The sequence below is a fragment of the Myotis nattereri genome, assembly GCF_964212035.1.
Source record: "Myotis nattereri genome assembly, chromosome: 10".
In the NCBI taxonomy this organism is placed as follows: domain Eukaryota; kingdom Metazoa; phylum Chordata; class Mammalia; order Chiroptera; family Vespertilionidae; genus Myotis; species Myotis nattereri.
This window is the reverse complement of record NC_138085.1, coordinates 42,636,195-42,659,976: the sequence shown is the minus strand read 5'-3', so window position 1 is coordinate 42,659,976 and position 23,782 is coordinate 42,636,195. Positions and strand designations below refer to the sequence as shown.

The window sequence follows — 23,782 nt, the reverse complement described above, 5'->3', positions numbered from 1 at the left end:
AACATTTTTTTAACTCCATGAATTTTTACAAAAGTAAATGAGGCAATCTCTTCTGTGCCCTTGAAGAAAAGTCTTCATGGCATAATTTCCAGATTTCTATGAGAATCTAGAATTAGATTTTTATAACTTGTTTATGCAATGGAGCATCCATAAAAACATAATGGCATTTTTAGTATACCCCATTAAATTGGCACATATAATTCATCACAAGAACTAGAGCTAATACTATTTTTTTTTTTTAAAAAAAGAGGCTGGCCCGTGTTGCTCTTTTAGTGTCAACCCATGAACCAGGAGGTCACAGTTTGATTTCTAGTCAGGGCACATGCCTGGGTTTTCAGACTCTATCCCCAGTAGGGGGCATGCAGGAGGCAGCTGATCGATGATTCTTTCTCATCATTGATGTTTCTGTCTCTCCCTCTCCCTTCCTCTCTCTGAAATCGATAAACATATACTTTTAAAAGTAATAAAAAGTAAATTAAAAATATATATACAACATGCAAATTCACAGTTACATTGCCTGTTGCATAAGTAAGCAAAGCTTATTAATTTTTTAAATGAGCTTACTGCTCTCTCTTGTTTGCTTTGTTTGACTCTAGACAGGTACCAAAGAAATACAGAAATGGGACAAAAATTTGAAAATTGTAGAAATTCTTTTCATTAACTTGACTGTTATTTTGCAATTTTCAGGGGGGAAAAATATATTAGTGGGCAACACCTCCTTCACCGCAAACCTGTGTTCCATGTGAAGCATATATAGTTTGAGTCATAATAATCTACAATAGCAACTCTTAACTTTTTCTCCCTATCCTTATTAGCAATAGGATTGAGTATACTCCCATGGGTAGGCCTTGTTTAATAGATAACAGACTAGGGCTTTTGCCATAGTTTGATAGTAGTAACTCTGTTTGATAGCAGTAACTCTAGACCTTTCCTTCCCACTATGAAAGTACATTGGAATGCAACTGAAAATAACTATTTTTAGAAATAACCTTAAATTCTCCCCAAAAGAAAAAAATTAAAATACTTTTTTTACTTTAAATAATTTTGTACTTTTCAATTACAGTTGACATACTATATTATATTAGTTTCATGTGCACAACACAATGATTAGACATTATATAACTTAACTAAGTGATCACCCTAATAAATCTTATACCATCTAAAACCATACATAGTTACTATAATATTATTAACTATATTCCCTATGCTGTACTTTATATCCCTGTGACTATTCTGTAACTACCAATTTGTGCTTCTTAATCCCGTCACCTTTTTCACCTATCCCCCAACCTTCCTCCCATCTGGCAACTGTCAGAATGTTCTCTGTATCTATGAGTCTGTTTCTGTTTTGCTTGTTCATTTATTTTGTTTTTTATATGTATTTTGTGTGGTGTAAGTATTGCTACCCTGACTTTTTTTGGTTTGTTTCCATTTTCATGAAATATCTTTTTCCATCCCTTTACCTTCAGTCTGAGTGTATCTTTCAATCTGAAGTGAGTCTCTTGTAGATAGCATATATAAGGGTCTTGTTTTGTTATTCATTCAGCCTCTGTCTCTGTTAGGATTGGAGCATTTGATCCATTTGCATTTAAAGTAATAAATGATAGATATATATTTATTGCTATTACTCCTATTTTTTATCTTTTTTCTTCTTCTTAAAGAAGGCCCTTTAACATTTTTTGTAATACTGGTTTGGTGGTGGTGAACTCCTCTAGCTTGTTCTTGTCTGGGAAGCTCTTTACCTGTACTATAATTCTAAATGATAGCTTTGCTGGGTAGAATGATCTTTGTTGTAGGTCCTTGCTTTTTATCACTTTGAATATTTCTTGCCAGTACCTTCTGGCCTGCAAAGTTTCTGTTGAGAAATCAGCTGATAATCTTATGGGAGCTCCCTTGTAGATAACCGCTTTTCTCTTTTTGTCTTTTTTTCCTCTCTAATATGTTTTTATTGATTTTAGAGAAAGAGGAATGGATAGAGAGAGAAATATCAATTGACTGCCTTCTACATGCCTCTACTGGGGATCGAGCCCACAACCTGGGCATGTGCCCTGACTGAGAATCAAACTGGCAATATCTTGGTGCATGGGACAACGCTCAACCAACTAAGCCACATTGGCCAGGGCTAATATTCTCTTTGCCTTTAACCTTTTTCATTTTATTATGCTGTATCTTGGTGTGGGCCTCTTTGGGTGCATCCCTTGTTTGGGACTCTGCGCTTCCTAGACTTGTATGTCTATTTCCTTCACCAAGTTAGGGAAGTTTTCCGTCATTATTTTTTCACACAGGTTTTCAATTGTTTGCTCTCTCTCTCCTTTTTCTGGCACCCCCATGTTACAAATATTGATATACTTGAAGTTGTCTTAGAGACTGCTTATACTATTTTTATTTTTCTGGATTCTGTTTGGCTGTTTTCTGCTTCCTATCTTACAAAATCTCTGATTTGATCCACTGCCTCATCTACTCCAGTATTGATTCCCTGTAATGTATTCTTCGTTTTAGTTAGCATATTCTTCATTTCTGACTGGTTCTTTTTTATGTTTTCTGTCTTTGTTTTTATGTTTCCTATCTCTCTGTTGAAGATCTCACTAAGTTCATCTACTCTTCCCCTAAGTTCATTGAGCATTTTTATAACCAGTGTTTTGAGCTCTGTATCTAGGAGATTGCTATTCTCCATTTTGTTTAGTTCTTTTTCTGGAGTTTTCTTCTGCTCTTTCATTTTGGACATGTTTCTTTGTCTCCTCATTTTGGCTGCCTCCCTGTATTAGGTAGAGCTGTTAAATCTTCTGGACTTGGTAGAATGGCCTTATGCACTATCCTGTAGGGTCCAGTGGCACAGCTTCCCTGATCACCCAAATTTGGTACCCCAGGTGCACACTCGCCTTGATTGCTGTTGGCCTCTCAATGGAGGGATTTATCCCCAGGCCAATTGGCTGTGAGGACTGACTGTGACCACCTGGGGAATCAGCTGTGCAGGGGCTAACCCCGTAGCGCAGGACTTATTTCAGTGGGGTTCTGGAGCCCACTGAGTCTGTACCTTGAGTGTGTTGCTTGTGGAGGTGGTTGGGTGGTGCTTTGACATGGTCTGAAGCTGTTCACCAGGTATGCTGGCTCTGGGCCCTCATGGGAGATTCAGGCCAAGTTCAGCCACCACCTGTGTCCTGCTCGGGGCCACCCAGCATAAGCTACAAAGCAATCTGCAGATGGCTGCTATTTGTGCTGGGCTTGGAAGTGCCCAGGAGAGGCCAAGCTGTGAACCAAGGCTGGCTGCCACTAGTGCCAGGCCTGAGGCCACTTAGCAAGAGCTACGTGGCACACTAAGGCCAGATGCTGCTTGTTTTAGAGATTTTTAGGAAGTTCAAAGCATGAGTCAAGACAGGCCTTTTGTATGGAAAAGCCACTGAAACAACTTAGTTGGGCCTGCAAGTTAGATGCAGTGGGGTCTCAGGGAATCAGCAGGGTGAGGCTAACAGAATTAGCCAGGTTGATGGAGACTCAGTTATGACATCTGCCTACTGGCTCTATGGAGGGGAGAGGGCCCGAAAAAGGAACAATGGCCTGTGCTAGTACTTCTGTCTGGGAGAAAGCCACTCCTCCAGCTCTCACCCTGATGCCAGACAACTCGATTTCTCCCTGTATGTCCCTGATTTCCCAGTGCTGGAACTCAGAGCAAGTGAGACCAATTAAGTCCTCACTCGGGCCTTTTAAGAGAAACACCTGAGACTCCAGCAGCCCTCTGTCTCACTAAACCACAACCCAAGCTGGTTTGCACAATCAGAAATTACAGGGACTTCTCTTGCTGGCATTGGAACCCTGGCCAGGGGGTCTGGTATAGGGCTGGGACTACTCACTCTTCAGGGAGCACCTCTGCATCCAAGATATCTCTCCTGATTTTTATTCGCCACTCATGGGTGTGGGACCAGCCCATTCCACATCTCCGACCCTCCTACCAGTCTCGATGTGGTTTCTTCTTTATATCCTTAGTTGTAGGACTTCATTTCAGCTGGATTTCAGGTGATTCTGAATGATGGTTGTTCTGTAGTTTAGTCGTAAATTTAATGTGGTTGTGGGAGGATTTGAGTACAGCATTTACCTACTCCACCATCTTGACCAGTTGAGCCATATACTTCTTAAACTTGAATTATTTTAACATAAATACTATCCATGTGTACAGTGGCTATAGTGTTTTTGTATCTTAGTTTATATTTGAATAAAAAATTAATAAATTGATTAGTGTTTATCGCATGTAGCTAAAGCATAAGTTAGAAGAATCCTAATAGACATTCCATGACCTGTGTATCTTTTGAAGACCCTAAGTGAGGCATCTGGGCTCTAGAGTTCCACTGAAGTTGTCAGTGCCTTGGAGAGGGTATCCTGGAGAGATACCATTATCCCAACTATCATTTTTTTTTTTTTAAATATATTTTATTGATTTTTTACAGAGAGGAAGGGAGAGAGACAGAGAGTCAGAAACATCGATGAGAGAGAAACATCGATCAGCTGCCTCCTGCACACCTCCTACCGGGGATGTGCCCGCAACCCAGGTACATGCCCTTGACCGGAATCGAACCTGGGACCTTTCAGTCCGCAGGCCGACGCTCTATCCACTGAGCCAAACCGGTTTCGGCCCAACTATCATTCTTAAGCATTCCTTTCCCACCTTGCTGCACTGGAAGCTCCAGACCCCAGAATGGTGTACAACTGAATTGTAGCAAGGTTCCACGTAGGACCAAAGTTAATTTCCTGTGGCTTTTTTCTAAATCTCCCCAAGTTTTTATTCACACATCTGCGATTTATAAAATCCTTTTATAAAAGGATTGCAACTAGCTTATTTGTAAATTTGCAAATTTTGCAAAATTTGAAAATTTTGCAACTAGCTTATTTGTATTCTAATAGATGTACATGTGTGTGTGTCCCCAGACCCATGACAACATTTAATAAAAAAGTAAATTAATAGATTTGAAAAGAATGGCTATTTAATTTGAACTATTTTTTTTTTTTATAGATTTTGAAGGTATGACTTTCCTTGAAACTGAGCAAGGAAAACCTTTTGTGTCAGTATTCAGACATTTAAGGTTACAGTATATTATCAGTGATTTGGCCTCTGCACGAATTATTGAACAAGATTCTCTAATACCATCAGGTAAGAGAATACAATGAAATTATGATTTTAAGTAATATCTTTCTGATTATAATAGTAATATATATCATAGAAAAGCATACTTAAGAGATATTATCCTTAATCCCAAGAAGGTACACAGTTTTATACCAAAGCTGAATCATACCATGCAGGTAATTTTCTGTGTTCACATCATATATTTTGAGTATTTTTCCATATCATTAAATACTCTCCAGAATATTTAAGTGGCTGTATAGTTTTCTGTAATATGGGTGTTCTTTCATTTTATTAACTAGTACGCTACTTTGCACCAGACTTTTAAAAATGGTTTTTGTAGTATTCCTTAAAGTTTACAACTGCTTTCTTCTATTAATACTCCATAAATTTGCTTATTTTCTTTTTTCCTTATTCTAGTCTTAAAGCTCATATCAAAGCAAATGTAAAGCTCATATCTTTGCTAATTATTTAAATTTACGACAATTACTAATTTAATATTCTCAGTTAAATCTCTAGTGCTTGTATAAGATTCAGTTTAGTACTATATATGCATATAAGTTAGAACAAAATTTACAAATCTGAATGCATTGCAAATAAGATACAGTCTGTGTGTATGTATACTGGGTCACATAAACTTTGCTTTTCAGTAGTATTTACCTACTGGAGACAAATTGTGGCCTGAATATTTAGCAGATATTCTTTAAATAGCAAGAATAGTATTTTGGCGTTGGAAGAATTCAAGAGTTTTGAGGAATGATACCAATAAATCAGTACAAGTCATCTGGATACCTTTATTAGAGACTTATGAAGTGAAAATCCAGATTTTAATCACTCTAGGGTTTCCCCCTTCCTTTATTTTAGGTAGAGATTAAGAACGTAAAATATAGTAAAAATGCCCTGGCCAGGTAGCTCAGTTGGTTAGAGAGTCACCCTGATTAGCCAAGGTTGTGGGTTTGATCCCCCAGTCAGGGTGCATACAAGAAACAATGCATAAATAAGTGGGACAACAAAGCAATGTTTATGTGTTTTCTCTCTCTCTCAAATCAATAGAAAAATTTTTAAGAAAAAGTAAAAAAATTTACATCATAAAAGAAAATCCTTTTCTTTGGGAATAAATAAAAGCAGAAAAATATGGTGCTAAGCTAATTCTACTTATATTTTTAATATAGCTATTTTTTATCTAAAATAATTTCAGCTTACACATACTGATTTGGTGGGGGAAATTATGTTTATTAAAGGAAAATATCTGCAATTTTTATTCCATTTATAATATATAAATTAGAATTTTTATTTTTAATAATAGTTATCTAAGTTTAATATGCTAGAATTATTTCTCCAGTGTGCATACTTCATCTGGTAATTTAAAGATGGTTTATTTTCTATTAATTAGTTATTTTTAGATAATAAAGGAACAATCCATTAGTTTCCTGTTAAAACTTTTGTAAAAACTGAAAATATTGCTTTAGGGTATGTTTCTCACAAATGAAAGTTATGAGTTATGAAAAGGAAACTATTAAATACAAGAATATACTTTTAGCTAACTATTTAAATTCTAATTTAAATGTATATAATGTAAGTCGACTCTAATCTAAGGCAAAGCAAAATAGCACTTACCACTTTAAAAATCATTAAGCCATATTGTTATAGCATATTTATAAAATATAAGTTACCAGCTTTATTTATTGCTATTCTAAACTTGAATTTAGAAAAAGTAACAATTTTATCAAATTCTTAAAAATTGTAAATCCTTTATATTCTTCCATGTTTCTAATATATTCATTTTTACATTTTAGGATGGCTGTCTTCTGTGTATAAACAGCAGTGGCTTGCTATGCTCCGGGCAGAACAAGACAGTGAGGTGGGGTAAGTATGTTACATTATATAATTTCTCATTAGAAAAAAAACTTTGGCTATATAAATTTAAGGGCATTCATTATATTGAAAAATCAAGCGCTGTTAAAGTAGAGCAAAGATCATGTAATCAGCTTTATTTCTTTCTTTTTTTTTTTAATATATTTTATTGATTTTTCACAGAGAGGAAGGGAGAGAGATAGAAAGTTAGAAACATCGATGAGAGAGAAACATCGATCAGCTGCCTCCTGCACGTCTCCCACTGGGGATGTGCCCGCAACCCAGGTACATGCCCTTGACCAGAATCGAACCTGGGACCTTTCAGTCCGCAGGCCGACGCTCTATCCACTGAGCCAAACCGGTTTCGGCCAGTTTTATTTCTTAAATAAATTCATGCACTTGGGGTGGTGGGGGTCCCCTCAGCCCAGCCTGCGCCCTCTTGCAGTTCAGGAGCCCTCAGGGGATGTCTGACTGACAGCTTAGGCCCACTCCCCACAGAGGCTCCCGCCACCGTCACTGCTCGCCAGCCGCAAACCCGGCTTCCAGCTGAGCGGCACTCCCGCCGTGGGAGCTCACTGACCACCAGGGGGCAACTCCTGCGTTGAGTGTCTGTCCCCTGGTGGTCAGTGAGCATCATAGTGACCGGTTGTTCCACCATCAGGCTGAAACCGGCTCTTCGACATCCCCTGAGGGGTCCCAGATTGCAAAAGGGCGCAGGCCAGGCCAAGGGACTCCACCAGTGCACAATCAGGGCCAGGGAGGGACTGTAGGAGGGCTCCAGGGCATGTCCAGCCTGTCTGGCTCAGTCCCAATCAGCCAGACCCCAGCAGCAAGCTAATCTACTGGTTGGAGCGTCTGACCCCTGGTGGTCAGTGCACATCATAGCGACTGGTTGACCAGTCGACTGTCAGTCCCCTGGGTGGTTGAGCGGCCTTAGCATATCATTAGCCTATTACACTTTGATTGGTTGAATGACCAACTGGACAACTGGACACTTAGCATGTTAGGCTTTTATTATATAGGCTAACATTATCAATCTTGTAAATATTTATTTTTCTGGTCAATTATAATAATGGAATGTTTGAATTGTCATTTGCTATATTAGTGAAATTGAGTAATTCATATACTTTGTTTTACCTAGTGTTATATTACAATTTTCTTTTAACATATTGAAATATTACTTGGAATAATCCTATATAATAAAAGCCTCATATGCTAAGTATCCAGTCAGCCGTTCAACCAATCAAAGCGTAATATGCTAATGATATGCAAAGGCCACTCAACCGCTTGCTATGACATGCACTGATACCAGGGGGCAGACAGTCGACCAATCGCTATGATGTGCACTGACCACCAGGGGAAAGATGCTTCGACTGGTAGGTGAGCTTCCTGCTGGGGTCTGGCTGATTGGGATTGAGTGAGACGGGCCAAACATGCCCTGGAGCCCTCCTGTGGTCCCTCCCCAGCTGACCAACCTCCCACATCCCTCCCTGGCCCTGATCATGCACCGGTGGGGTCCCTTGGCCTGGTCTTCACCCTCTTGCAATCTGGGACTCCTTGGGATGTCAGAGAGCTGGTTTTGGCCTGACCCCACAGGCCAGGCTGAGGGACCCCACTGGTGCACAAATCCGTGCACCGAGCCTCTAGTGCTTTCATAAAGCATGATTTTTATGAAGAATTTTGAGTCTAAAATTAATTAACATCCTCTGGTTACTTATTGCCTTACCCAAAAACATATGACCTTCTACATAAATATTTATGGGGAAGAAAATTATCTCTTTTTTCAATTCATAGTCTTTTGTGGTTTACAAAAGTATTTCCACATATATTATTTGATCTTTATACTAGTTCCTTGGTATGAGCAGAGTGATGAGACAATCCATGTGTGAGTATATAAAAGAGGTCTTAAGAACTTTAATATTTTTGCCCCTGATCTCTTTTAACCATTTTTTTAAAGATTTTTTTAATTGATTTTTAAAGAGAGGAAGGGAAAGGGAGAGAAACATCAATATGCGAGTGAGACATCAATGGGCTGCCTCCTGCATGCCCCCTACCAAGGATCGAGCCCAAAACCCAAGCCTGTGCCCTGATGGGGAATCAAACTAGCAACCTTTCAGTGCACAGGTTTCTGCCTTACCAACTGAGCCACACCTGCCGGGGCTCACCCATTTTTATATACCAAAGAACTTTCTAAAATAATGGCCTAGTTATGTTTAGATCCAAACAATGAGTGTATGAAAGTTTTATACGAATTTATTATAATGATTGTGAGATTACCCAGAGTTCTTATTTCTACTTTATATCCCATCTTTTTCCAAATATATTCACATAATATTTATCTTATACAAACATAAGGTTGTTGAAAACAAAAGTTAATTCTCTAGAGGAATTCAGATTTTAAGCATTTTGGTAATGGAGGAAATACTTTATAAATCATTCTACTTTTGTATATTCAGTTTTTAACTGTTGGATGTTCTTCATTTTTTAAAGACTTTTCTCATCTATATACTTATTGAATTTAAAATAGAGTCTCACCGAAGGGATTGAGCTAGAATAGTGGTTTTCTTGCTCTCAGAAGTATATAATTAATTATATTGGCCCTAATGAAGCACTCTATCCACAGATACTGAACATCTGCTCATTCTACAGAACTATTAAAATGAGGACTAGATTTAATCAATGAATGCTTATTTTTATCTGCGCCAAAAAACATTTTTAACAAGTTTTAAAACATTTATTTTTTTAACTAGTAACAAGTTTTTCTGTTCTTTTAAACACACAATTCTTTTTCAATTATTAGTTGCCTATTTCCTATGAGATTTCATGATTTATGTATATTTCTAGGCCTCAAGAAATCAATAAAGAAGAACTAGAAGGAAACAGCATGAGGTGTGGTAGAAAGCTTGCCAAAGATGGTGAAGTAAGTGTCGGTTGTGACTCTTAATAATTCTCAGACAAATTGCTCTACTTTCAGTGCAAAATTCATTTTTTAGTTACAATCATACACCAGAAGAGCTTTTTTGATACAGTCTCTATAGCACGATCTCCTGGACAAGAAGTTACATGCTCAGTGGTGATTGATTATTTGGCCTTGTATCAGTGTTGAAATTTTTGGGTCCAGAAAATAGATATGAGAAGAGGATCCCTGAGCAATAACAGAAATTAAAATAAATAAGCAAATATATGGGAGCTGTTACATAGTCGAAAAAGTAATTCTATTTTATAATTACCATCAAAGACATTCAAACCATTTAATTGCTAGAATGAAGAATTACATTTTTCATTACCACCCAATATAAATGTATAAAAGTGAAACAAAAGTGTTATGAATCAATACTACTGCTGTGTCCAAAGATCCTATTTGCTATTTTATTTTTTTGTTTTGTTAATCCTTACCTGAGGATATTTTCCCCATTGATTTTTAGAGAGAGAGGAAGGGAAAGGGGAGAGAAAGAGATGTCGATGTGAGAGAGACACATCTATTGGTTGCCTTTCTCACACATCCTGACCCAGGACCAGGGATGGAGCCTACAACTGATGTACATACCCTTGACCAGAATCGAATCCTCAACCCTTCAGTCAGCTAGGGCTCTATTTAATTTTTTTAAAAAGTGGATTGTCCTTCATTAAATTTATTTTATAATGCACTAAAGGGACATGAACTACATTTTTAAAAACTCCACCCCCTTCAAAATCTCCATTTCAAGCATATCATTTTTAGACTTTATCTCCTATTATCTTTCTAGCACTTTCCCTTCTAGCACCTGACTCCAACAGCTTTTTTTTTTTTTTTTTTAACTCCATCGATTTTTAGAGAGATTGGAAGGGAGGGAGTGGTGGGGGGAAAGAGTGAAACATACATCTATGTGAGAGAGGCACATTTATTGGTTGCCGCCCTCATGCACCCCGACAGGGCCTGGAAATTGAACCTGCAACCCAGGTACATGCCCTTGACCGGGAATCAAACCCAGGACCCTTGAGTGTGCAGGCCAGTGCTCTACCGCTGAGCACACAGGCCAGGGCCCTTGGCTTGTATGCATAATATCCCTCTGTCAAACTCACCTGGCAAAACCCAATTCTTATTAAATACCAACTTTCCATAAACTCCATGCCTGCTCCCAAACAGATGAATGTGACTAAAGAAAAACACCATACCCCACCCAGCAGGGGTTTGTAACTACATTTTAAGCAGGTCTTGAGTGTTGCATGGTGATCCTTCTAAAGTTCCCTGAGTGAATGTATCCTCCCACTCTGATAACTCTACCTTCTCAAAGGGGCAGTGCTGCTACCCTCATTCTTATTGATGGCCTTGCTTCTTTCTTCATTTGGAAAATAAGAGTAAGAGAATTTGTACATCCTCCTACCAATAATCCTACCACACTAGCTGCATCTGTAGCTATGTGCTGCACTTTTCCTCTTATTAGAATAGATGAACCATTTGCTTCTATCCTAGTCCATCCCCTCCTGGACTCCGTCTCTTCTCACCTGTTCAGAAGTTTTGTTCCTGCAGTTATCACCTCCCTCTCCTGCATCATCAGTTTTTCTCTTCTACTGGATCGGTCTCATTTAGCATATAACATGCTGCAGCATTACCCAGCTTAAACCATATCCTGACCCTACATTCCCCTCTAACTACCACTTTGTTTCTCTGCAGCCCTTGGAAGCAAAACTCAATGAAAAAAGTTGATTGTGTTTGTTGTCTATAATTCCTGTTTTCTAATGTTCTTTTGAATCCACTCCAATTCATTTACTTCCGTAAACTCCAGTGAAGAGCTATTGTGACATCGCTACCAGTGATTTCCACATTGCTAAGTCAAGTAGTTTAGTTTTTAGTTTCAGAAAGCTATTGGCAATGTGACACATCTGTTTACTTCTTCTTGGGGATATTCTTCATTTGACTTCCAGGACTGCATACTTTGCTGGTTTTCTTCCTACTTCATTGGCTGCTCGTTCTGCGTCTTTGCTAGATTCTTTTCCTCAACAAGTGTTGGTGTGACTAACAACTCAGTACTTGGACTTCTTCCCTATCTATGCTCACCCCTAAGTGATCTCACCTTGTCCCATGACTTTACTCTGATGACTTCTAACTCGATTCATATAGCTACTTGCTTGACATCTTTCTTAGAATCCTAGTAGCATCTCAAATATCCCAAGAGTCCCAAGCTGAATTCTTTGACTTCATCCCCAAGCTCCCTCCTTCCCAAATAGCCTCCAACCCGTAACTGGCTCCTCTGTTCATATTGCATAAGCTCCAAACTTTGGATTCTTCCTTCTTTCACACCGCACCTGTTATTCATCAGAAATTCCTCTAGGCTCTACCTTCAAAATATATTTTTCACATGTTTACTACTATCACCCAAGTCCAAGCCACCATTATCTCTTGCCTGGGCTGTATGGTAGCCTCATAACTGCTCTCCTTGTGTTTTACTCTTGTTCTTCTACATTCTATACTCCATACAACAGTGAAAGTCATCTTTATAAAGTCCAAGTTAGATCATGTCACTTCCTTCCATAAACTTTTCCATTAGCTCCATACCACACTTAGAAGAAATCCAAACTCTTCCTTATCATGATCTACTAGGCCCTACATTTTCTGGCCCCTGGCTGACTCTCGTCTCCAGCTTTTGTCCCCCTCAGTTATTGCCCTAGCCACATCGCCATTCTTACCATTCCTCAGATAAGCCAAGCATGTTTTTCCCTACAGAGCGCTGTACTTACTATTCTCTTTGACACTCTTTCCCCAGATAGCTATCCAGTCCATTTCTTAGTTGACTGAGGACTCCACTTACCTAACATCTCCTTAGAGAGACTTTCCTTGACAACTTGTCTGAACCAGCAGGCTCCCCAACTGCAAGCCCCCCTCCTCTACCTTGTAAACAAACTTGTGAACCTAATATGGTATTTAAAATTATTCAGTTGTGTATCTGTTGGTTACTTACGGTACTTCAGAGCACTTTTAAAGCAAGGTAGATTTTACTGGGCTCTTACTACCTCCATTTAGACTCCTAGACCCTTAATATATACCTACTTAGAGTTGCAGTGAAAAGCCACATTATGTTTGATAGCATTACATCATGGAGTTATATAAAACAGATCATGAAGAGGTGATATTAGGAAGGTACTTTAAGGAACATTGATCATAAAGGCTGCTTTGGGGCTTTTGAGGTATACTCTGTCTGTATGGTACACCTTTATATATATTCACAGATATAAGGAAAGCCTTAAGGGAAAGGCACTGACAAAAAGTATGGACCCATGAGAGAAATATTTGGAATGAGTTAGAGAGAAAAAACAAACACATTTTGAACTTTGATTTGCTAGTATGACAAACTGAAGTAAATCTTTCTCTTTTGTGTTTCTTAGTACTGCTGGCGGTGGACAGGTTTTAACTTCGGCTTTGACCTGCTTGTAACTTACACCAATCGATTCATCATTTTCAAACGCAATACACTGAATCAGCCCTGTAGTGGATCTGTCAGTTTACAACCTCGAAGGAGCGTAGCATTTAGGTAGGTTGAGATCTCCCCACCCTATTTCAACTCACTCCCAAAGAAATATAAAAAATGAAATAAAACCTTGGTAATTTACACCAACAGTAGTAGAACTTTGATAAGACCCAAATATATTAATGTGTAAGGAAATGATAAGGCTCCGTTCCTGTAATATATTAATAATCTAAGTCATAAGATCTGGATCTAGTATGTCATGGAGAAAGATAGGCTGTAATACGAATAATAAAGGATTAATACTGAGCTTGATGCTGAAGCTGTTACTTGCTGCTATTCCTAGCAAGTAGAAGGTCCAAACTGGAAATACAGCAAGGTATTTTTCCACGAAAACATGCTTGGTATTATCCTTCACTTTCCATAAGATTTAATATGTCCAACTTTGCCTGATAGTTGAGCTGGCAATATTTTTCTGAAGAGGATGCTGACAAATTAGAAAATAGCTTAATGAACATTTTTTTAAGTCACTTATTTATACTTACCTTAAACTATACACAAAAATTAACTCAAAATGGAGCAAAGACCTAAACATAAAAGCTAAAACTATAAAATAACTCCTGAAAGAAAACACTAGGGAAAAGCTTCTTAGTATTGGAGCTGGCAGTAATTTCTACAATATAACACCAGAGCATAGGCAGCAAAGGAGAAAGAGAAATCGGACTTCAGCAAAATTAAAAATCATGCATAAAGAGCATTATCAACAGAGTGAACAGGCAACTCACAGAATGAGAGAAAATATTTGATAACCATATATTTAATAAGGAATTAATATCCAGAATATACAGAAATCTCCTAAAATTCCACACAAAACAAACTACCAGATTCAAAAATGAGCAAAGAACTTAAATAAGCATTTCTCCATAGAAGATATAAAGATGGCTTCGAGGCCCATGAAAAGATGCTCCACACCATTAATCATCAAGGAAATGTAAATCAAAACCACAATGAGATACCACCTCACACCCATTAGAATGGCTATTGCCAAAAACAAAACAGTATTGGTGAGGACATAGAGAAGTTGGACCCTTGTACATTGCTGGTGGGAATGTAAAATGATACATCTTTTGTGGAAAATGCTGTGGCATTTCCACAAAAATTAAACAATTACCATAAGATCCAGCAATTCTTATTCTGCATATATACCCCCAAAAAATTGAAAGCAGGGACGTGAACAGATTTGTACATTCATTTTATAATAGCACTAGAGGCCCCCGGCCCCACCCCCTGGTCGAACTCCTGGTTGAGGGGACAATTTGCATACTGTGCTTTTATTATATAGGATTATTCACAATAGCTAAAAGGTAGAAGAAACCCAGTTTCCATTGAGAGATGAACAGATAAACAAAATGTGCCATGGAATATTACAAAGGAATATTACTCAACCTTAAAATGGAAGGATATCCTGACATGCTACAACATTAACCTCAAAGACATTATGCTAAGTGAAATAAAGCAGTCACAAAAGAGCAAATACTGTATTTATTCCACTCACACAAGGCATCTGGAGTAGACAAGTTCATAGAGACAGAAAGTAGGATAGTGGTTGTCTGGAGCTGGGGTTACGGGAAATGGGGAATTTGTGCTTACTGAGTACAGAGTTTCTATGGGGCAAATGAAAAAGTTCGGGAGATAGATGGTGGTGTGAGTGCAGAACAATGTGAATGTATTTATTGCCAAGAACTGTACACTTAAAAATGGTTAAATGGTAAATTTTATGTATATACTACCACCATAAAAACAGCACTTATTTTTTCAGATATGTATAATAGTACAAGCTTGTAAATCTAAATGTAATCATTTATAGTTTGAAAGACTTTTTAAAGTTTTTTTTTTATCAAATAAAGACTTTTAGAGAATATGGAAGACAAAAATAAATATGAAAGTGAAGGGGGGCTTATTTAAATTAATCTGTGGTTTTAAATAATTGTGTATGTATTTTTTTATTTGTGGTGTTTGTTTTTTTTAAATCCTAGATTACGTTTGGCCTCTTTCGATAGTAGTGGAAAACTAATATGTAGTAGAACAACTGGCTATCAAATACTTACACTTGAAAAGGATCAGGTATGTTTGATTACTTTTTTATTTCATTATAGTATTTGTCTTTTGAATCCTTTTAATTAGAATTTAAATTCTTTGTATTGATTTCAGAGTGAAAGGGAGAGAGAGATAGAAACCTCAAGGATGAGAGAGAATCATCGATCGGCTGCCTCCTGCATGCCCCCTACGCAGGATTGAGCCTGCAACCCAGGCATGTGCCCTGACTGGAATTGAACCGTGACCTCTTGATTAATAGGTCAACACTCAACCATTGAGCTACACCAGCCAGACAGAATGAAAATTCTTAAGTAGAAATAGCATGTGATTTAAAGGTTGGTTTGACAGTGTTTTTGAAGGTAAAGATGTAAGTATCATGTTCACTTCTGTATAATTTACCCCATTCTAGAATACAACTAAGATAAAAAAAAGAAAACACAATTTGATTTTGAGGAGCAGGGAAAAGCTTTAATAGGGAAATAATTATTTATCCTCAAAGAGTTATGAATCTTATCTGCTTCATTCATTTATTTATGCAATAGCAAATACTTTGAAGACAATCCAGTTTGTCTCTATATAGTTCTTAAATATTGAGAGAACATTATCCTCTAGCACAGCGGTTCTCAGCCTGTGGGTCGTGACCCCTTTGGTGGTCGAACGACCCTTTCACAGGGATCGCCTAAGACCATCCTGCATATAAGATGTTTACATTACGATTCATAACAGTAACAACATTACAGTTATGAAGTACCAACAAAAATAATTTTATTGTTGGGTCACAACATGAGGAACTGTATTTAAAGGGCCAGAAGGTTGAGAACCACTGCTCTAGCACAATAGGTTTCTAAAATAACAGACATCTGTAATGTTCCCAGATTCTCTAAAGCCATTTGTTTCTTCATTTTTCACATTCATGTTGAAGTTTCAAAATGTCATGATGAGAAAGTAAAATGAGAGCCGTTAAAATATTGCTGAAATTTATTTCTATTAAAACTAACCACCATTCCAAAGGACATGGTGTTTTATTAAAGGGTTCAGAGCCTATAGTTCATATAAATTATTAGCAATTTTCCTCAAACTGAAGAGCCTCTCATGGAACATCAGAGTTCAGCATTTCAGGGAACCCTGGAAGTGATAGTTCTAGCCTCATGTACTCTGCCCAGCCTTTTTACAGAGGGTCCTCCAATCATTGCAGGAGCTCTGGCAACAGAGCTGACTCTCATGTGGTAGATAATATTTGAGTAGGTAAGAAAGTTCAAATCTGCCTCTATTGGAATTCTCTATCAATGTGCCCCCTGGAACTGCATGAAAAATGACTATCTTTACCTTCTACCTGGAACTTCATAAAAAAATATTGGCTCAAAGCAGCCAGAGACCTAAAAAGGACTAGACCAAGATAATAATTGTATTCCAGGTGTTCCTTTATTTGTTCATTCAGCAAACATTGGTATTTCTGCCACATGCTAGTTTCTGTGCTGGAAGTGGAGAAAGTAAAGAGGAGCTTATGTTATACTAGAGGCCTAGTGCATGAAGTTCATGAACTGGGGGCGGGAGAGTGGGGTCCTTCAGCCCAGTCTGTGCCCTCTTGCAGTCCGGGACCTCTCACTCCTTACCACCCACCTGCTCACTGCTCCTTAGTGCTGCCGCAGAGGTGGGAGACACTCCTGCCACCACCACTGCGCTTGCCAGCCGTGAGCCTGGTTCTGGCTGAGCGGCTCTCCCCTGTAGGAGCGCACTTACCACCAGGGGGTAGTTTCTGCATTGAGCGTCTGCCCCATGGTGGTAAGTGCGCATCATAGCGACCGGTGGTTCTGGTTGTTCCCTCGTAACAGTCGCTTAGGCTTTTATTTATTAATTTTTTAATATTTTTATTAATTCAGAGAGGAAGGGAGAGGGAGAGAGAGATGGAAACATCAGTGATGGGAGAGAATCATTGATTGGCTGCCTCCTGCACACCCTACACTGGGGATTGAGCCCACAACCAGACATATGCCCTTGACCAGAATTGAACCCAGGACCCTTCAGTCTGCATGCCGTTGCTTTATCCACTGAGCCAAACCAGCTAGGGCTTAGCCTTTTATTATATAGATAGCTTAGTTTAAGTAGCATGGTAGAGATGAGCACAGAGTAATGTGTAACATTGAGGGAGAAGTCTCTAACCCTTACTATGGGGTTAGGGGCAGGTGTATTTATTGGGGGAGTTTGGAGAAGGGAAGACAGCTCAGGGAAAACCACCTCTCCTGGAAAAGTTGACAAGTGAATGGATACCTGAACCAAACTTCAAATGATGAATAAGATGGAGGCAAGGGAGCACATGGGTCATTCAAGGATCTGAAAGAGGTTTGGAAGAGTTCAGTAGACTAAAGCCAGGGCTGTAGATGGAATTTGGACTTTTCTCTGAGATCTCTAGAGAATTATGGAAGGATTTTATTTGGAGAGTTTTATATGTGTTTCACATAGGTTGTATATGTTTGCTATGGAAAAATTAGAAAATATAAATAAGTGAAAAGAAAATAAAAATAAAAAAAGAAAAGAAAATCATACTTATCCTACTTAGAGATGACACCAAAATTAAATTTTACTGTTAACTATTTGCAACCTGCTTTTCCCCCACTTTGTTGTGCATAGCTTTTCTTATCAATAAATACAGGGTGTCCAAAAATATGTATACACACCTTGAATCATTATTAATTTCAGTGTGTTAAATCTGAAAAAAAAAATCAATTGAGTTATCAGCTGTTAAAGTACGTAAACATTTTCTTGGGACACCCTGTATTTAGCCACACATTTTTATTTCTGTATAATATTAGTTATTTTGTATATACCATAATTTAAATAATTCTTCCCCTTTTTTGGGGGGGGGGGGCTCACTATTATTGAAAATGTACATATATCTTTGTACATTTTTCTCCTTTTTTTAAGTGATAAATTCCAAGAGGTAGAATTCTTGTCAGATAGTATATACATTTCCTTATAGCCAAATTGCCCTCCAGGAATACTATCCAAATTACATTCCCGTCTAGCAGGAGAGTATAACCAAGATTAGTGTATTATCATTCTTTCTAATCTTTTCCCAATATAAAAAGTGGAAACAAATTGTATTTAATTTTCATTTCCTTGGTTACTGGTATAGTTGGGGTTTTTGTTTGCTTCTTGGTCATATTATTTTGTGTAAATTGACAGTTTATATTCTTTATTTTTAAATTTTTATTAAGGTGTTTGTTTTCTTGTTAATTTTTAACAGCTTTTATTAAGAGTAATAATGGCATTCTCCCTCCAGAGCGCACCCTTATGCCATTCTCTCTTCCTTCTCCTCCCCTCCTAGGCTCTCCTGTTGCTTCTTCTATGCCCTTCCTTGTTTCACTGCCCTAAGTATGTTTTTCTGCAGTCAATGAATTCTTGCTTTTCTTTAAAAAAAAAAAAAAAAAAGTAATACAATTTGTGATATGCTATAGTTTTCCCATTGTGTCATTTGTTTCTCAAACTTCATGAAGTATGCCCTGACTGGTTTGGCTCAGTGGACAGAGCGTTGGCCTGTGGACTGAAGAGTCCCGGGTTCGATTCCAGTCAAGGGCATGTACCTTGGTTGCGGGCACATCCTCAGTGGGGGGTGTGCAGGAGGTAGCTGGTCGATGTTTCTAACTCTCTATCCCTCTCCCTTCCTCTCTGTAAAAAATCAATAAAATATATTTTAATAAATAAACAAACAAATAAAAGGATTGCAAAGAGGTTTAGCATAAAAAAAAACTTCATGAAGTAATCTATCAATCTAATCACTTCATGATTTCTTCTTTTGGTGTGGTACTTAGTCTTAATAATTAGGATTATATAAATAGTTGTCCCTACTTCTTTTCTATTCCTTTTATTTTTTTACATTTGAGTATTTTGTGATATATCTGAAATGTATCAGATTTACCGATGTATTTGAAATGCCATTTTTATCATATACTAAATCCTTAGGTACTTGGTTTCATTTCTAAACTTTCTGTTATGTTTTGTTGATTTCTTTGTTGCAGAGACAACAATACATTGTTTTAACTAGACTAACTTTAAAATTAATACCTAGTAATACAAACTACCTTCATTCTTTTCAAAAATCTCTGGATTCTTTATGAATGATTATTCTATATCAGATATAGAATCATTTTGTCAAGTTTCCCCTCAAGACTTCTTATGAGGACTTTGATTTATATTTGTTAGTATATGTGCTGTTGAAGCAAGCACTGATTTATATTTGTTAAATATATACAATAATTTGTGGAAAATTGATATCTTCCTTTCTGGAAAATAATATTTTCCACATTTATTTAGGTCTTCTCTTATGTCCCTAAAATATATAGTTTGTCCCCCATGTTATTCCTGTATATTTCTTGAAAGTATAATGCTAAGTATTTTACATTTTATTTATTTATTTTTTTAATATATTTTATTGATTTTTCACAGAGAGGAAGGGAGAGAGATAGAGAGCCAGAAACATCGATGAGAGAGAAACATCGATCAGCTGCCTCCTGCACATCTCCCACTGGGGATGTGCCCACAACCCAGGCACATGCCCCTGACCGGAATCGAACCCGGGACCTTCCAGTCCGCAGGCCGACGCTCTATCCACTGAGCCAAACCGGTTTTGGCAGTATTTTACATTTTAATGCTAATATGAAATGATTCTTTTTTTCTAATAGTTTTTGATAACATATAGGAAATCTAGTGATTTTTGCATATTTTATAACTACTCATCTTATAGGACTAAGCTAACTAGATTTGCATTATAGAAGGCTCTCTGAGCAGTGGTAAGAAAAATTAGAGACATTATAATAGCAGGAAGATGACTTAGGTAAGAAATGGGTGTGGTTCAGTGGTTGAACGTTGGCCTATGAACCAGACAGTCATGGTTCAATTCCCGGTCTGGGCACATGCCTGGATTGTGGGCTCCAGCCCCACTGTGGGGCATGTGGGAGGCAGCTGATCAATGATTCTCTCTCATCATTGATGTTTCTATCTCTCTCTCCCTCTCCCTCTCTAAAATCAATTTTTTAAAAATATTTTTTTAAAGAAATTATGAGAACCTTAACTTAAGATAGCAGTGGGGATGAAGAAATGTTAGTGGAATCTAGAAATAAAGCAGTGCAGTTGAAAGAATTTGGTTCCTAATTGTGTGTGAAGGTGTGAGAAAGAAAGTAATCAAAGGCAATTTCTGGTTTTCTGAGTTGGGCAACTTGGTTTATAGTAGTAGTTTTTTCCTGAGATTTGAATTATAAAAGGGAAAATGACATCCTGGCTGGGTAGCTCAGTTGGTTAGTGCATCATCCCAATATGCCAAGGTTGCAGGTTCAATCCTTGGTCAGAGCACATACAGGTGTGTGTGTGTATGTGTGTGTGTGACATTTTTGTTCCCTACTTTTTTGTTGTTGTTAATCCTCACCCAAGGATATTTTTCCATTGATTTTTAAAGAGAGTGGAAGGCCCTGACCGGTTTGGTTCAGTGGATAGAGCGTCGGCCTGTGGACTGAAGGGTCCCAGGTGCGATTCCAGTCAAGGGCATGTACCTTGGTTGTGGGCACATCCCCAGTAGGGGGTGTGCAGGAGGCAGCTGATCGATGTTTCTCTTTCATCGATGTTTCTAACTCTCTATTCCCTCTCTCTTCCTCTCTGTAAAAAATCAATAAAATATATTTTAAAAAAATAAAGAGTGGAAGGGAGAGGGAGAGATGAGAGAAACATCGATGTGAGAGAGACACATCAATTGTTTCCTCATACACACACCCTGACCAGGGCCAGTGAATCTGCAACCAACCAGAATCTAACTGGCACCCTTTAGTCCATCGGCCAACATTCCATCCACTGAGTCAAACCAACTAGGACTCCCTACCTTCTTTATCCAAATTTATCTCACTGTTCCCCAACACAGGAGACTATATTGAGCCAATGTCAGTCATGCAGATGTTCCAGTTTCAGTCCCTCTTTATTCCAGGAATATATTCCAGAAGCATCTGGCTTAGTAAAAAATTAAAAACTCTAGTTTAATTGAAACCAAATGAGAAATCTACATATATCTGGACTATGTCCATTGATAAAATATGTAGGTACTTGACAGAAATTTTTCAACAATGAAAATAACTACTATAATTGAGCACTTCATATATGGCTGCTTTGCTGAGCCCTCTGTGTGTATTGTCTCATGGAATCCTATGAAGTGGGCACTCTTATTGTCCCCATATTACAGTGAGGACACTGCAGTTGACAAGGTCAGTGACTTGCTCCAAGTCACACAGGAAGTGGGTGGGAGTTTTGAGATTCGAGTGTTGACTCTCAGACTGTAGATGCAAGTTCTTAACTACCGTACTGTCTCCTTCAGTTCATTCAATTCAGCAATTTGGTTTTCTGTTTGTTTTTTGAATATTACTATCTACTTGTCATTAAAGCAACAAATTTGTTTTATAGGAACAAGTAGTGATGAACTTGGACAGCAGGCTTCTGATCTTCCCTTTATATATCTGCTGTAACTTCCTGTATATATCACCAGAAAAAAGAACTGAAAGTAATCATCATCCAGAAAATACAGAAAATTGAGGACCTTTTCAGTTGGAAACAGTAGCACTTTGAAAACTTTTTCGGCCAGCTTTAATTTAATGGCCCTATGTTGTTCACATCTAAGGTGACTAACAATAACAAAGGCCTTATGAACTGTACAGATAAAACAGAAGACTATTCTCATTCTCGTTACATTTCTATGACTATATTAAAACATTTTAAAGACAAGAATATATCTGTCAACCCATTTCTGATATAAAGATGTCAGCTCATGCTTTTAGCATCAGTAGAAAATCATTTAGGTAAATTTCACATTTCTCTGCAACCAAATATAGATTTAATTTTTAGCTTAAACTTTGATCTTACTTAATGTTAACGTACCTCAGTTATCCATCTGTAAATTTTGTCTATAAGAATGCTAAAGGAATAATTTGAAAGGCTAACTGTAAATTCTCTTTCAGTTGACGCATTTAAGGCTGTTCTTTAATTTTTTCAAATGCTCTTTATGATTCCTCCTATTATCCTTCCAATATGTAGTTGTTTTTAATCATTAAATACTTTTTTTCATGGCTTTGGAGACTAAATTGAAGAAACTTTTTATTTACCTTAAACATTTTTTTATGCTATTTTATTTTGCTTTTAATTTAGTTTTTCTAGGGTTTCAACAACAAAAGAATCAGCTTCAGACTTGCAAATGACTGGAATGGGGGAGAAAAATCAGTGTGATTCTGAGGATATTCTTTTGCCTTACATGGTCATTTTTCTTTTTTTTACATTTTTGTACAAGTTTATTAGCTCATAAGATTATTTATGTTCCAAATATTACACTCTAAATATTTTCATATTCTCTGCTCTTAAGAATTATTTATGTTCAAATTTTAGTTGGGAATCCTGTTTCCTACTTACTCAGGACTTTATAACCTCTGAATTGAGTGCCTTTGAGTTACACATGTTAATAGTTTCCTAGTAAATATAAATAAGGTTGGAGGATGTCATATAGAAGCTGGTAATAAAGCATTAATGTAAAAATAGATCTTATTTTTGTCAAAAATGAGATGTACACTTGTCATGATTTATATATGTTGGTTTCTTGTATTTACTGCTGTTTTGAAAATAGCCATGCTCATCGTCTTTCCAGCGTGAATTCTTTTTGTGGTTAAAGTAGATTTTTAGTATGTTTAAAAAATGGGAATCACTTTTATGTATCTGTACAAATGGTAAATACCCATTTGGAAAATGAATAAATAAGTTCTTATATGAGATGGACAAAAAAGCCTTAATTGAAACCAGAATTTTTTAAAGTTAGATATTTTCCAATTAGATTTAACTTTTGGAATTTATGGATAGTTTTTCTTCCTCAGTAATATGTCCATAGATTTATAAATTGCTTTTGGCTTTCCAGAATTCATCCTCCAGGTTAATTTAAAGGAGGCTTGAAATGCCTCCCCTTCCTCTGCCCCCAGAACTGCAGTTTAAATGTTTCTAATACAATAATTTGGCTGCATCAAGAGACTACATTTCTTATTCTTATATTTGCTATAATTATATTTCATAAGGTGCTTTTGGATTTTTTTCAATATTATAACATCAGAGCTTCTTTACCCTTTATATTTTAAAAAATGTAAATACCAATCTTGAAGTTTTTTAATAATTGAATTTTTACAAATCTTGGGAGTAAAGATAATTAAGGTTTTGAGTATCTTAGTAAAATTAACTGTTTTGTTTCACTTATATAAATCAAATTGAAATT

The 23,782-nt window shown here is 37.3% G+C and overlaps 1 protein-coding gene across 1 annotated transcript in view; it reads left to right on the top strand.

Annotated features, from left to right (window-relative positions):
• The window catches only part of GMCL1 (germ cell-less 1, spermatogenesis associated), a gene marked incomplete at its 5' end in the record, with an annotated part of 46,557 nt that extends 22,775 nt beyond the window's left edge, over window positions 1-23,782 (top strand). Inside the window, 6 exons of the mRNA XM_081101040.1 lie at window positions 5,003-5,140; window positions 6,907-6,976; window positions 9,809-9,884; window positions 13,328-13,473; window positions 15,444-15,531; window positions 21,943-23,782. Coding sequence (XP_080957166.1) covers window positions 5,003-5,140; window positions 6,907-6,976; window positions 9,809-9,884; window positions 13,328-13,473; window positions 15,444-15,531; window positions 21,943-22,071 — 647 coding nt within the window. The 3' untranslated portion in view covers window positions 22,072-23,782. The remainder of the gene's footprint in view (window positions 1-5,002; window positions 5,141-6,906; window positions 6,977-9,808; window positions 9,885-13,327; window positions 13,474-15,443; window positions 15,532-21,942) is intronic.